This window comes from Felis catus, chromosome C2, assembly GCF_018350175.1.
Source record: "Felis catus isolate Fca126 chromosome C2, F.catus_Fca126_mat1.0, whole genome shotgun sequence".
In the NCBI taxonomy this organism is placed as follows: domain Eukaryota; kingdom Metazoa; phylum Chordata; class Mammalia; order Carnivora; family Felidae; genus Felis; species Felis catus.
Window position 1 is genome coordinate 66,896,212 of NC_058376.1, and position 17,061 is coordinate 66,913,272.

The window sequence follows — 17,061 nt, forward strand, 5'->3', positions numbered from 1 at the left end:
GAAGAGGGGAAAGAGGGTGATGGACATTGAGGAGAGCACCTGTTGGGATGAGCACTGGGTGTTGTATGGAAACCAATTTCACAATAAATTATATTTAATAAATAAACATTCAAAAAAGAAAACAAGGTAATCTTTCATGACTTTGATTATGGCAGAGATTTTGTGGGACATTACACCAAAAGCATAAAAGTAAACAAAAGAAAAAAACAGGTAAAATGGCCTTCATCATTAGGTGAAAAGACAACAATGAGTTGGAAAAAATTTTCAAACTATGTATCTAATAGAGTTTAGTTTTCATAATATATAAATAACTCTTAGAGCCCAACAATAAAAAGACATTTTTTTAAATGAACAAAGGATTTGTGTAGACTTTTTCAAAAAAAGATATACAAATGTCCAACAAGCACATGAAAATATGCTTAACATCATTAGTCATTGGGGAAATGAAAACAAAGCCACAATTAATTGTGTATACCACTTCACACCCACTACAATGGCTAAAAAAATTTTTAAGAGGAAGAAAAGCAAGTGTTGACAAGGAAACAGATTAATTAGAACCACATAGTTTGCTAGTGGGAATGTAAAATGGTACAGCTGATATAGAATATGGTTTGGCAATTTCTCAAAAAGATAACTATCATATAACTGAGCACTCCCACTTTTAGGTATATACAAAAACTTTTACATGAACGTTCACAGAAGCATTATTCACAATAGCCAAAAGCTGGAGACAAATACTTTTCCTGTATTTATTGAGATGACCATATGGTTTTTCTTCTTTAATCTGTCAGTATGATGAATAACAATATGGTGTTTGATTTTTTTTAATGTTTAACAAGTCTTAACATTCCTAAGATAAACTGCACTTAGTCATGATGTCTGGTCCTTTCTATATGTTTTTTATTTGATTTGCTAATATTTTGTTGACAATTTTTTCACCTATGCTTGAGGAATATGGTTGTATAATTTTATTTTTTGGTTTTGGTAGTCAGGATAAGGCTGACCTTATAAAATGTGTTGGGGTTATTCTATCGTCTTCATTTCTAGATGAGTTCTTATAGAATTGCCATTATATTACCAAATAATGATACCATTCTAGATAGGTTTAAGGATTTGCTTTTTATATTTTGAAACTTAAATTTCACTATGACATTCACTTCAAAATTATTTTAATGTAATCAGAATTAACTCAGGTATTTTTTTTATTGAGTGTAAACAACTTTTTTTAACTTTTTTTAATGTTTATTTATTTTTGAGAGACAGAGAGAGTGTGTGAATGGGGGAGGGGCAGCGAGAGAGAGAAAGACACAGAATCTGAAGAGGCTCCAGGCTCTGAGCTGTCAGCACAGAGCCCAAAGCGGGGCTCGAACTCACGAGCTGTGAGATCATGACTGGAGCTGAAGTTGGACACTTAACCGATTAAGCCACCCAGCCACCCCAAGTGTAAACAGTTTTATATAAAATATATTGTTTATTCAGGCCAGTTTTCATTGTTCTCTATTACACATAAAAATATTCCTACAGTCAAATCTTAATAATTGTTCTTTTTTAAATTTAGATTTTAGTGCATTGTTTAAAAAGTAAACCATTGTTATGAGCTTAGAAATGCTTTAGCATATATTCATTCTCATTGGAATGGGATTTTTAAATCAAATTTTGGCAATACCTCTTATATACAGTTAGAATGCCTATAATTTTTGAAATTTACTATAATTAATGCTAATGTATTTCTCATCTAGTCATGCAGATGGATCAATAAAATTTTGGGATGCTTCGGCAAGTAAGTTTTAAGTCTCTTGTTCTATAACAGAAAACCCTCAGTTAATATTTACGCAGAGCCATTTGCCACTTTTTACTTTGGATGATTAATATTTCAGATACAGTTTTAGCATATATATATATAGCTGTGTTATAAAAATCCATTTCCTATGTTGGATCAGTTTAAAGTACTATCTCTACTATACTTTTCCTTTATAATATTAACAGATAGGACTGAAGTCTCCATCAGCAACCTGTTGTATTTACAAAAGGTAAGGTACATTGAAAAAACTACCATACTATGTCAGATTAACTCTATTGAAGGAATTTCCTTCACCTCCAGCTCTGGTCCTAGAAAAGTTCTTTTATCTCACTAGTCTTCACTTTCTTTTCCATTTGTCTATGAAGCCCTATGTGAATCAAAAGAAGTGACTAGATAAATGTAAAATTTCTTTTAAAATTTTTGAGAATTATGTAATTTAAGGAATAAGGTAGGCTTCCTCAGTGTTGAAGGGCACACAAAGATATTTCAGAATTGATTGTATCTGTATATATCCTTCATAGTACTTTTATTTACTAAATCAGATAAATGAATGCACATATTTGACTATTAGGCAAACAGTATGATAAGAATTGTAAATGTAATACAACTCGAATTCTGTTTGTTATCAGAAATTTGTGATATGTTTGAACCAGGTAGATCCAGAAAGGGTATTTTGATGGGGTAATACTTAATGTGAGTTTGGGAAGATATTTATGATTTTAATAGGAATAGGAGGAATAGAGTAAGTGAGTGATGACTCAGTTTCTGAGGATGAACAACTAGCAGGATGAGGACTATAAGAGAGTACTGGAGGTTTGAATCTTGTAATTACACCAGGAAATCCAGGTAAAAATGTCTAGCAGGTAGGAAGACCAGTCAAGAATGGAAACTAATGAAGAGGCAGCGTAAAAGTGGTATTTGAAGCTATAGAAGTAAACAGCTTCTGAGGAAGATTATGATAAACACAAAAGCAGAGGGAAGAAGGTTGATTATTGGTTATACTCTAAGCCTGCAAGCTAGAGTCTTTCAGCAATGGAGCAAATCATCAGCAAGAAAAAATGATTAAAATAATTAAAACCACGAATTTTGAGGCCCCTTTCTGAACTCACACAATAGAAATCAATAGCTCAGGGAGAAATTCCACAGGACAAAAGATTTTCTTTGGATGGACTTTTCTTGTAAATCTGACCTTGTTCCAAGAACACAATTTTATAGTAACATCCCACCACCTCAAATTCACTCCTTGGCATCTAAAATGTGAGAAGACACTTTAACATCCTAGTGATTAGAGTATATGCCACTCTTAAGCATGCATAATATTTTAAGAGGTTAATTTTTAAATATTTTATCCCATTCAAAACATATTATAAAGGCTTGCAGCATGTTTAATATTTTTACTGTAATTATAAGAACATATTTCCAATTTAATGGATATCATTGAAGAAATATCACTTAGTTTGTCAATTTTGTGGAATACTGTCCAGTACAGGAAGTGAGGTTATACTGAATTTGAATAATTGAGTTTATGTTTTATGTGTATTAGTTTTCAATTTGCTGACTAATAAATTACCACGATTGAGCAGTACTTACATATTATCTCACATTTTCTTTGTGTCAGGAATCTGGGTACAGTTTAGCTGGGTTCTTTGCTCAGGGTTTCCTGAGACTGCAGTCAAGGTGTTCCCTAGGGCTGCAGTTTCATCTGAGATTTAGAATCCTCATTCAGTCTCATGTAGTTGTTGGCAGAATTCATTTTCTTGTAGCTTTAGAACTCATGGCAACTTGTTTTATTAAGGCTGGTGAGGCAGTGTCTCTCTAACCTCAGAGAGGGCACCAGTTATGTCAGCCCCATTAAGGATAATCTCTGTTAATTAACTCAAAGTCAACTAATTAGGGGCCTTAATTATGTCTGTAGTATCCTTTTAGCATTGCTATGTCATACAAAATAATCATGGGAGTGATACCCCATCTGACATAGAAGCCAGGCTATAGCATCTGGTATAAAGCCTTACCCATTTTAAAAATGTTTTGATTTGACATAATTTTAGACTTACAGAATAATTGAAAAAAAAATACCATGAAGTGTTATATATCTTTTAGCCCGATTTTCTAAATGTCAATGTATACTACATTTGTTTTTCCACCCTCCTCCCTCTCCTTCTTCTCCATATATTTATATATACTTACAGCATTTTGTAACCATTTCTGAGTTGCAGCTATGATGCTCCTTTTACGTTACATGCCTCTAAAATACTTCACTGTATCTTTCCTACAAATAAGACGTTCTTTTACATAGTCAAATTAGAGTTACAAAAATCAGAAGATTAATACTGATGGCAATACAGCAATACCTGCTAACCTCCAGGTCTTACTCGGTTTTCACCAATTGTCCCAATAATATCTTTTATAATAAAAGAAAATTGAGAATTATTTATTGCATTTATCATCTTTTGGGTTTTCCTCAATTTGGAATTGTTTCTTAGTCTTTATTTCATTTAATTGATATTTTTGAAAACTCAGGCCAGTTATTTTGTATAATCTTCAGTTTGGGTTTGACTGAAGTTTCTCATGATTAGGTTCAAATTATGCACTTTTGACCGAAACTCCCAGATTTTTGGAAATTTTCTTAAGGATCTTTTGTAGAATCAGAGCTTTTTATAGGAGAGTTCTTATCAGGGTCTAAAATGGAAAAAATATTCCCCCAAATAAAAATTCCTGAAAACAATTCACAAACCCAGAGTTTTTAAAAATTATAGCTGATTCTTTTCTAATACAGGGCCATTCAGAAAAGATTCTTTCTAAAATAATTGCAGATTATTGGGCTTTCAATACTACTAGGTAGTAAATTACAAATGTTTCTCATCTTAAGGATTGTCTAAGAAATTTGTTGGGAGAAGAAAACCCTCTATGAATAACATCAACCTCTCATGTAGCAATCAAAGGGGGAAATTGTGAAAAAGGATTAAGGGGTCTCCTTTAGGAGAGAATTAGGTTTAGTATTTCCATTGTAACCTTTTTGAGCCCCAATATTTTTATCAATAAATAAGGATAAAAATACTCACTTCATTGGACTTTTCTGAGGATCACATGAGACAATGCATACAAAGGACCTACAAATTCATTGGTATATAGTATATGTTCAATAAATGTTTATTTTTCTCTGGAGTCTCCCTTCAGCTAAACTATGATAAGAGTTCATGACATTGAATGCTTACTAGTTAAAATATAATTTATTTTGTCTGCTTGGATTCTATTTTAGTAGTTTAACAAATACACGGAAAGAGTTTAACAACATGTAAGAATTAAGTTCAAATTAGAAGATAACTATGCTTCAATATCTTGTAGTAACTCTGCAGATGCTGTATAAGCTAAAAACTTCAAAAGTGTTTGAAAAACAGAAGGTAGGAGAAGGAAAACCAACATGTGAAATTGTAGAGGAAGATCCATATGCCATTCAGATGATTTACTGGTGTCCAGAGAGCAGAATATTCTGTGTATCAGGAGTCTCTGCATATGTCATAATTTATAAATTCAGCAGACATGAAATTACAACAGAAATAGTGGTAAGTTATTTAAAATTTAATGTTCATAGCTAGAGTTATTAAAGCAATTATCATATATTTTGGCTAGTGCTTGATATGGTTTTAAGCCATCAAGACTGATGTATTTAGTCAGTAATCCAATTCATAGGATTTTAAATTATTCTTGTTACTTATATAACTTATTAAAAAATAGTTTGGCTTAAAATGATGAAAACAGTTCTGTACCAAAACCTTGTATTTTTAGATAGGATGTATTTTGTCTGTATAGAATTTATACAGACATTTGTAGCTTTATGCATAAATGTCAAATTAATGTGGGCTTTGTTGTATATCTTTATTAAAATTTTTTAGTTTGCCTTTTCTTGTCAATTTTTAATTTCTGTATAGCAACATTTTTATAGGATGGAAATAATTATGAGCTACCTTACCTAATCCTAATTTTAAACTAATCAAGTAATTTAATTGTTCTGATACTCTCATGGGATAAATTAAATCTAAATTAAGGCATCTATAGATAATTGGCCATCCCTACTGAGTCCATTTTACCATTTTACCAGAAAATAAAGATTATCTACTAAACACCTGTATATAACTTTTTACCTCAACAGCTAAAATTAAGTACTGCCCTGTTAAAGTATATTAGTTAAAATCCCAGCCTTTGGAGTCAGATAAGTCTGTGTTTTAATTCTAGCTGTACCAGCGAATAGCTACATGATGCTGAGCAAGTCACAAAGATCCAGTAGTCAGTAGTAGAGTCTGAGTAAGACCCAGTTTCATCACTCATGTAATTTTCTGTGCAAATAAAATAGAAAAATGCAAAGTAGTAATAAACTACAAATGATAATGCCAATTTCATAAGGTTCTTATAAGGATTATATAAAATCATTAGTATAGTGTCTAGGTATAGTTGACAATAATTGGTAATGGTTACTGTCACTAGAGGGTTTTTTAATTTTAAGATAATTATAACAGTCATTTTGATAATATTGCTATATTCATACCCCATAATGACATGTTATTAAGCAATTGTTTTCAGCCTCAAAGATCCTGATTTTTACATTGTAAAGCAAATGTTTGTTGTAAAATCGATTTTAATTAAAGCATAGATTGTAATCATAAAGTACTTAATTTTTAAACATTTTTAGATTAAAAAAAGGTTTTGGATCATCTTTTATTCCAATACAGTTTATCAAATGTTTTTTAATTAAGCAAGCTAATGAAATTAAGAGCTGAGCTAATGAAACAAAAATTAGAATTTATTTTGGGAATGTTTTACTGAATTTGAAGGCAAAATTGAATGGTTTTTTTAAAACTAAAATCCTTGTACAAATAATTTGTGTGTTATGTATGTGTGTGTAAACACATCCAGTTTATTTTATTTACTGGAATAACTGACCAATTTCTCCTTTTACTATATATGAAGTTGTAATTTATACCTTTATCTTAGGAGAATTTTTTATGTAAAAACTTTATCTTCACTAGTAGGTATTTTTCTTATAATTCTGAAGAATTAAGAAATATTTTATATTTTTTGTGAGTGCCAGTGAATGTTCCACGTATTTAAATACAAATACTGAAATACCAGTATTTAAATCAATTTGGGATATCTCAACTTTACTATGAATTGAAATTGAACTTATTAATCTGAATAAAACAATAATTACAAAAAAGTTGTCAGGTAATTTAATGTGGTTACTTATTGTTATGACTTAGGTTAAATTAAAACTTGATTTTTTTAAGTCATTAGAGGTACGACTTCAGTATGATATTGAAGATATTACAACCCCAGAACCAGAAACAAGTCCTCCGTTTCCAGACCTCTCATCTCAGCTTCCTTCAAGGAGTCTTTCTGGAAGTACTAACACTGTGGCTAGTGAAGGAGGAACAAAGGACAGTATCCCATGCCTCAAGTAAGAGTTGCTATCAAATTTTAAAACAATTTTACATATTAATCATATACTACTTTGAAACTGTACAAAATAAAATTATTCTTCTCTTTTATTAAGTTGTTGTCATTGATCTACACTCAACCAAGGAGTGCTGTGGTCTTTTCTTTGAATATCTATGATGAGGGCACAATATTTTTATCCTTTATTATGAAGGCATTTATGTTCTTCCCAGAAAGATCATAAAGAAAATATGGCTTTAATAGAATGGGAACACATATGGCAGGGAAGAAACTTGGCCAGTTGCTTGGTATCTCCCAATTCAAAAAGTCTTTTTAGGGAATTTCTTCAGTTTTCTTGGAATCAAAAAAAACCCCAATCAACCAGACAAAAAACACTACAAGAATGCTACTACAAGAACACTACTACAAGAATACTATGTTAGAAAAAAGGATTCCTCTCATGATTGCTATGATTTTGCTAAAATAATACTTCTTTTTTTTACTTTTTAACTGATAAGAAGGTGAGATTTAAACAAAAAGGTAGATGAGGGATTTACCTGAAATGTACCTCATAGAAGAGTATTCCAGGCAGAAGGAATAGATAGAACAAAGGCTTAAAGTGCCTTGCATATGAAGAGGTCAGTGTAGCTAGGACAAGGAGAGCAAGGGGCGGGGCGGGGGGGGGGGGGGGGGAATAGCAAGAGATGAAGTCAGATAAGTAATAGAGAGCCAATTATAGGCCACTGTAAGGCCATGGCTTTTATTCCTAATTAAACGGGGACTCATTACAGGGTTTTGAATAGAAAAGAGACATATCAGTTTTAAATTTTATTTTTCAAATTATTTTTTTACATACCATTTTATTTTTAATTTAAATTTTAGTTACTTAACATACAGTGCAATATTGGTTTCAGAAGAATTCAGTGATTCATCACTTACATTCAACATCCATTAATTAAATTTTAAATTGATCATTTTGGTGGCTTTGTTGAAAATGGATCTTGGGATGGAAGGGAAAGGTAGAAGCCGGGAGACCAGTAAAGAGGCTATTAAATCTAAGCAGAGATGATGTTATGGGCTGACAGATTCAGCAAATAAAAATACAGGATACCCATTTAAATTTAAATTTCAAATAAACAATAAACATTTTTTAGTATCAGTATATTCCAGACACTGCATGGGACATACGTACAGTAAACAAAACAAAATAAACAAAACAAAACATAAAACCTATTTATTGTTTATTTGAAATTCAGATTTAAATGGGTGTCTTGTATTTTTATTTGTCAACTGTAACTAGGATGGTCACAATAGAGAATTAAAAAATGGTCAGATTCTGGGTATATTTTGAAGGTAACATCAACAGAATTTGATGATTGATTGATGTGAGGTACAAGAGAAGGACTTTTTTTTTTTTTTAACTGAATAACTGGAAAGATACAAGTTGCTATAAACTAGAATAGATAAGGCTGCAGGTCAAGCAAATTTAGAAGGAATGAGCAGGAATTTGGGTTTTGGATATGTTCAACACTTAATTTGGGTGGTAGATTAAGTCATTCATATTGTTATGCATTTATAACTTAATATATGTAACAAATATTTCATAAATATTTAAAAACTTTTGTTAAAAAAAGTAAATAATAAAAATAATTTAAAATACCATCCTCAAAAATTAAGAAAAGGAAGGGATAATGGCCATTTGAAGTTGTGGACTTGACTGGTTTAAAAGCTATTTAAAAAACAAAGCAATTTTAAGTAATTTGGTATATTCTGAGAAAGCTAGAAGACACTGTCCGCCTGTGTACTTCCCTCAATGTGTGGTATTGTATATTTCTGTAGAAAGATGCTATGTAAATTCTGAAGATAAGCATGGGCATACTTATTTAAACTGTATGTGATAGAACTACTTTTTTCTCTTTTTAGTGTTAAGACACGACCAGTGAGGATGCCTCCAGGGTACCAAGCAGAACTTGTTATTCAGTTGGTGTGGGTGGATGGTGAGCCTCCCCAACAGATTACAAGTCTTGCTGTAAGCTCAGCATATGGAATGTAAGTAGCTAAACATTCTAATTTGTATTATTTAATATGTTTGATATAGTGAGATGTTTCTTTTAAAATACTTAAGTCCTAAAAATGGAAAGAAGGCTTTACCTAGATTTTTACTTGATTGAAAATGGTATACGAAAAATAGTAACTTATATAAAAACTATGATTATTTGTTCTTGCTTGAAGTCAGACTTGTGCTAGCATTTCCACTTTTAATGTTGGGAGGTTGTTAGGATGTTATTACACATTCTTTTTTGTTTTTCTATTTTCTATCCTCTTTCTCCTTGTGTTTCAGTTTGGATGCTTTCTTCTGACTTGTCTTTTTGAATTCACTAATTCTCTCTTCAGTTGTTTATAATCTTATGGTAGATCCAGCCATGGAGTTCAATTTTAGTTATTTTGTTTTTCAGTTCTATACCTTTCATTTGATTCTTTTTAAAGCTTCTTGTTATCTTCCTAAATTATCACTCTTGTCCTTCATTTCCTTGAACATGTTGAATACAGTTCCCTCAATATGTGTTTGATAACTCCCTATCTCTATCTAGTTGATTTGTCTTGGATTTTGGTCATATTGTCCTCATGTAATCTAGATTTGCTTTTTGGTGTTCTTTCTGTTTTTATGGAACATATAAATTTATATACCATCATATATATACTTACATATTTATAAATAAACATTATAGAGATAATTTCAGGTTCTAAATGATGTTATCATTCTCCAAAAAGTATTCACATTTCCCCTAATAGGCTAAACTAAGAGACAATAGAAGGCTTAGAGCAACATAATCCAGTCAGGCATTCTTTGAAAGTTGGATTGTATTATACCCTTTAAAAGCTAATATAATTTTAATTATTCTTTATTTCTAGATTGTAGCCCTCCATAGAAGTTGTGCCAAATTATACCCCCTCAAAATGTTTAAGAATACGTGATCTTGCACTACCTTCCTAACAATAGTGTAAACTTTTTATTCCCTGTCATTCTGTTGATAGGAAGTATGTAATTGTGTTAGTAGACTTTTCTTATATCTTAAGTGAAATGGAACATGTTTTCCTGTACTATGACATTTCTGTTTATATTCTGTCCATTTTTCTACAGAGTTGTTAGTATTTCTCTTATAGATTTGTGAAAACTATTTACATAGTAGGGAAGTTAGCTTTCTATCTGATGTAATTTGCTAGTATTTTCCCTGTTTTTGTTTACTTTATGAAATTGTTTAGGATGGTTTTTTTCCATGAATAAATTTTTAAAAATTGTTAAAGTAATTCTATTTTTTCTTTTATGTCTCTGGATTTTGTGTCATACTTAGAAAAGCTTCCCTCACTTCAAGATTAAAAATTATTACATTCTATTTTAATATATTTCTTAAATATATCTAAATATTTAATCTATCTAGCATTAATTTAGATATAAAGTATGAAATGGGGATTAAACTCTAGTTCTTTCCTGATGACTAAGAGTTGTACCAATACCACTTCCTGAATACTATATCTTTCCCTCCAAATTTGGAATCAATCATCATTTATCAACTAATACATGAAAAATATATATTTGGTTCTACTTCCATTCTTCCCAGTCTGCCCCTAAGCTAAGTTTGATGAGCTCAAAGAAAACTTTTTGAAGGCATCTGAAAGGAAGACTGCCTAAAAGAAAAAGAAAAATTTTATCTTGTGTTCCTGGAGTTTTTGCAGTGTGGAGGTTCTATGTGAACATACATAAGGGGAACCTTTTCTTGACTGAAAAATTATTTGGTAGATACACTGGCAGGAACTCCCTTGAATGAAGGAAAGAGAGGAAGGAAGTGTGGGACAGTCAATAATCCCATTATTTGATATGACAAGAATATATGTTTGTCTTCTAACCCAAGTAGTTATGGTAGATGACTGAGCTGAAGCCATTTTCAGGGTTCTATACTCAAGAGATTGACCTATAAAGGCAAGGAATACCAAAATTAAGAGGGTATGAAGGTATATCACCAAGTTCAGGAGCTGAAGATTGTTAGAATAAGTCAGAGAGCATATTTTCCATGTAAAGTAACTGTGGGGGTAACAGTCACTATAGAGCCTCCGAAGAACCGACACTTGTAAGAGAAAGACAGCTTGGACACCTTGCTCATAGACGGTTTCAACTGCCAAAAATTTCGAGCTCAAGTGGCTACTTCTGTAAATCCCAGCAAAATTTTAGGAAATAAGTAATACCAGTACTATATAAAAACTTTCTGAGAAAGCTGAGAAAGAAAAAGTCATATTCATCTCTTTATGGGACAATATAACTTGATGCCAAAACTTGAAAAGACCATTACAAAAAGCAGAACATAAGCATAGGTGCAAAAATCCCAGCCAAAATATAAATAAAATAATCACATATTAGAATGTGTCAATAAAATAATGTGTCAATAAAATAATAAAATGTGTCAATAAAATAATCACATATTAGAAACATGTTTGGTTTATACCAAGAATGCAAGGCTTGTTTAACATTTGAAATGAAATTCATGTAATTCATCACATTAACAGGATAAAATAGAAAACTATAAAAGTAAGCCATGGGATGCAAAAAGCAAAAACTTTTAGTAAAATGTATCTTCTATTCATGAGTTAAAAAGAAACCATTAACTAAACCAAGAAGGAAATTTCCTTAATCTGATACATGGCAGCAAATATCATTCATACTTTACGTAAAATGTTGAAAGCTTTACATCTGATATGAAAACAAGACAAGGATGACTGTTATCACTACCTCTATTCGCATTGTACTGAAGGACCTAGCCAGAGCAATACATAAAGGAAAATAAATCAAAGTTATATAGATTACAAAAGAAGGAAATGGAAAGAAATGATTATGTATGTACAACATTTAAATACTTTGCAGATAAATTATTAGATTGCAAGATTAGTAGATACAAAGTTGATGTAAAAATAAATGACATTTCCAGGGGTCCCTGGGTGGCTTACTTTGTTAAGCCTCTGACTCTTGATTTTTGGCTCAGGGCATGATCTCACAGTCGTGAGATCAAGATCCACCCCACATAGGGCTCCATGCTGGGCATGACAGCCTGTTTAATACTCTCTCCCTCTCTCTCCCTCTCTGCTCCTCTCCCACTCACACATGTGTGTGTGCTCTCTCTCAAAATAAATAAATAAACAAACAAACAAGCATTTCCATATACTGAAAAAATAGAAACTAAAATTGTATAAAGATTCCACTTGCAATAAAATAAAATATCTAGGAAAACACTTAATAAAAGATTATCAAGACCTCTACCAACACGCACGCACACACACACACACACACAGACCTCTACACAGAAAACTATAAAAAGAGAAATTAACAAACCTAAATCATGGAGTGGAAAATTCAATAATAGTGTAAAGATGTCAGGTTTTCACAAAATGATCTATTGATTTACCATAATACCAATATAAATTTTAGCATATTTTTCCCTTGAAGTTTAAAACTGGTTCTAAAATGTATAGAGAAATGCAAAGGACCACAATTAACTAAGACAATACTAAAGAGAAATAGATTTAGAAGACTTGTTCTATGGGAAAGCAAGAGTTATTAAAGTTATATTAGTCATGACAGTGTTCTATTGGCACAGGAGAAATAGACAAATAGACCAACTCGCAGAAGAGTGAAGAAAGAGATCCAAGCATATATAACCAAATTGGTTCTGCAGAGCAATAGAGGAAATGACAGGTTTTCCCCCAATAAATACTACAAAGCCAATTAAAAAATACATAGAGAAAAAATCTGACTGTTCTTTCCCACTATATACAAAGATTCTAGAAGGTATTATAGGAGAATATCTTCATTACACTTATGTTAAGAAAATATTTCTTCAATGGGGCACCTGGGTGACTTAGTTAAGCGCCAACTTAGGCTCAGGTCATGATCTCATAGTTCATGAGTTGGAGCCCTGCATCAGGCTGTGTGCTGACAGCTCAGAGCCTGGAGCCTGCTTTGGATCCTGTGTCTTCCTCTCTCTCTGCCCTTCCCCTGCTGGCGCTCTGCCTCTCTCTCTCTCTCAAAAATAAACATTAAAAATTTCTTTAAAAATATTTCTCCAACATGCTAAAAAATTATTAATCATAAAGAAAAACATTAAGAAACTCTTGGAAAAAAAGGCACCATTAGAGTGAAATGGTAGGGCAAGGAAGAGATATTTAGATTGTGTCTGACACTGGACTCATTCATATGCAGAGTGTAAAAAGAGTCTCATGAGTCATCAATAATAAAAAGACAAATAATAGAAAAAAATGTGCAGGAAATTTGATCAAATATCTCACAAAGGAAGATATGTAAATGACAAATATATTTGCATATACATATGAGAAAGTACACAACCCCATTAGTAATGTTGGTAATATTTGCGAAGATATTGGGTATAGGAACTCTCATACATTGCTGCAGAGGGTAAACTGTTGAATCTACTTTATAAAATGTTAGCATTATGTACTCCATTTTAGCATACTTATGTTAGCCCACCCTATAATCCAAAAGTTTCATTTCTAGGTATATAACCTAATGAAAAGCAAACACATATCTATCTTTTGATAAACATCTATCAAAAACAAGCAAAACTGCTTTTTTGGTGTAGGAAGTCAGATTTTGGAAGAGGAAAGAGTAGCAATAATTGTCAGGAACATGAATCAGCTGCTGGTAACATACTATTTCTTGACATAGTGGTGGTTATGTGGGATTGTTCACTTTTTGATAATCCATTGAAGTGTACAATTATGTACACTTTTATTTATAAATGTTACATATGAATAAAAGTAAAATATAGAGTTTTGAAAATACTTGAGTAACTTAATTTCTAGAAATTTATCCCACAAATATACTCCATGTTTTAGTGCAAAGTAACTTATGAAGGATAGTCATTGTTGTATTGTTAATAGCAAAAGACTGGAAGCAATCTAATTGTCCATTAACAAAATTATAGGGGAATAAATTAGATTACATACAAATATTGGGAGTCATTTAAAAATTTTACATATGATGAATTTACATAGAATTAGCAAAATATCTAATAAAGTTATAAAAATCAAGGTACAGCATATTACTTATATACTATGCAACATTGTCTTTCTATAATATGCTATAAACATCCACAAATAAGAAAAAATAACCCAGTTAAAAATAAACTATATAAACAGGCAATTCACAGAAGAAATACAAATGGCAATAAACATGAAAGGATTTATAACTTCACTAGTAACAAGTAAAAAAATTGAAACGAGCAATTTTTATACATTATATGAGAAAATTTTTAAAGATTGCTAACATATTCATTAAGAATATGAGGAAATGGATTATTTTTTATATAATTTTTTTTAATAAAACTAAGGGCTACCTGGGTGGTTCAGTGGGTTAAGCATCAGACTCTTGGTTTCTGCTCAGGTCATGATCTCACAGTTCTTGGGTTTGAGCCCTGCATCAGGCTCCACACTGACATTACACAGCCCTCTTGGGATTCTCTCTCTCTCTCTTGCTCTCTGCCCTTCTGATACTCATGCTCTGTCTCTGAAATAAATGAATAAACTTTAAAAATAAATAAAATAAAACTAAGCGTATCTTTTGACTCTGAAATTCTAGGCTTGGTGAAATATTTACAATTTCTGAAGGCTTTCACTTATGCACCATTAGTAGAAGCATGTTCCTTGCATCATTCCATATAATAGCAAAATATCTGGGACCTATATAAATCTACATAAATAGGAAGATGCTCTCTTAAAAAACATGTTACTTTTGTACCTTCGAATACAATGCAACAGTTAAAGAACACAGACAATGAAATATATCTTAGACATGTTTTAGTGAAAATAATAAAGTTATAGAACAAGTATAAGCTTGTTAAAACATAGAAAAAGGGCAAGAAGAATATAAAAACTGTTAATGGCAGTCATTTTTGGAAAGGAGATTGGCACACAGTAGACCAAATAAGGGGCCTTTCATCTTACTGTTTGAATTTTTTCTTAAATATTTATTCATTTTTGACAGTGTGAGCCAGGGAAGGGCACAGAGAGAGGGGGACAGAGGATCCAAAGTGGGCTCTGCAATGACTGCAGTGAGCCCAGTGTGGGGCTTGAATTCATGAACCGTGAGATTGTGACCTGAACTGAAATCGGACACTCAACTGACTGAGCCACCCTGGTGCCCCTTGTTTGAATTTTTTAAAGTAAAAGTAATTTTTAAGACTGAAAAAAAAGAAAACTTTAAAGAAAACTATACTTTGTGCCTCTGAAATGCTCTTTCCTTAGGGACTTGGGGATGTGAGTTGTTGAGAATCATCAGACACCAGAAATGGTTAGAAAATCTAGAACCTATGGTATGTGACCAATGACTTGAAAGTCATTTGAAAGCATAAATATAGAAACTGCTAGAGTGCAGCAAAGTAACTGAGAAGAAAATGTTGGAGAAAAAAGAAGGTGAGAAATCAGTCATTGAAGAAATCTAGTAAGAAGATTAAATGTGAATATTTTACTTTGATTCCAAAGACATAAAGAATTATGTTGAGTCAGCTCTTCTATTATTATCAGCTTTTCTTCCTCCCATTATTTCCAGAGGATAGAGAACCATACAATTTTGATGGCTTAGTGGAAGCTCTGTTTTTTAGTTACTGAGATAATCTAGTGCAGGGTTAAAGAGCATGAATGCTAGAGTCAGATTCTTTGGGATTCAAATCTTAATTCTGCTTTCTGGCTGTTGGATCTTAGAAAAGTTACTTAAAGTTTCTGTGCTCAATTTCCATATCTGTAACACAAGGATAAAATGTTGAAAGGATTAAATGTATGAACACATGTAAAACGTAACTTTTAAGGGCACCTGTTTGGCTCAGTTGGTAGAGTATGCAACTTTTTGATCTCAAAACTGTGAGTTCAAGTTCCACTTTTGGTGTAAAGCTTACTTAAAAAATAAAAATAAAAATAAAATAAAATTTAACTTTTAGGTTCAGGGCAGAATACACATGACATATTCAAAAAGAACAATTGTGGGGCGCCTGGGTGGCGCAGTCGGTTAAGCGTCAGACTTCAGCCAGGTCACGATCTCGCGGTCCGTGAGTTCAAGCCCTGCGTCAGGCTCTGGGCTGATGGCTCAGAGCCTGGAGCCTGTTTCAGATTCTGTGTCTCCCTCTCTCTGCCCCTCCCCCGTTCATGCTCTGTCTCTCTCTGTCCCAAAAATAAATATTGAAAAAAAAAAAGAACAATTGTGGAGCTTTTAATTAATGAATTACTTATGTAGGGTGTAGAGAAACGTGAAATAGTGTAGTATCCCAGGGATAGAAAGGATAGTGATTTACTACCACTCATAAAATAATAACTTGAAGATATATTTACTTGAATAAACAAAGTAAACCAATAATAGAGTGATTTTATCTTACAAATACAAAAAGAATTTATAAATGAGGAGAGAATCAAGATGGCAGAATAGGAAGATTCTGAGTTTAAGTTTTCCATGGACACACCAAAATTACAACTACATATAGGACAACTCTCAGAATGACCCAAAGACTAGAAGAAGAGCTCTTACACAACTAAGGATAAGCCACATTGAGACAGGTAGGAGTGGAAGAGATGCAAGCTAGTCAGGATCTATATCCCCAGCATGGCAACCCCGCAAGCAGGAAGGATATCACATAGAGTACTCCCTGAGTAGAGTACTCCCTAAGGAGGTAAGGGTTTAGGTACCACATCAAGCACCAATGCCCTAAGGACCTGCACTGGTAAAATGTGCCCCATAACAACTGGATTTGCAAATCATTAGAGTTTAACTCTGGGAGAGC

At 32.3% G+C, this 17,061-nt stretch overlaps 1 protein-coding gene across 1 annotated transcript in view; it reads left to right on the plus strand.

Annotated features, from left to right (window-relative positions):
* The window catches only part of STXBP5L (syntaxin binding protein 5L), a 386,205-nt gene that overhangs the window by 256,633 nt on the left and 112,511 nt on the right, over positions 1 to 17,061 (plus strand). The window contains 4 exon segments of the mRNA XM_045036998.1: positions 1,740 to 1,780; positions 5,147 to 5,364; positions 7,084 to 7,253; positions 9,155 to 9,280. Of these exon segments, the coding sequence (XP_044892933.1) occupies positions 1,740 to 1,780; positions 5,147 to 5,364; positions 7,084 to 7,253; positions 9,155 to 9,280 (555 nt within the window).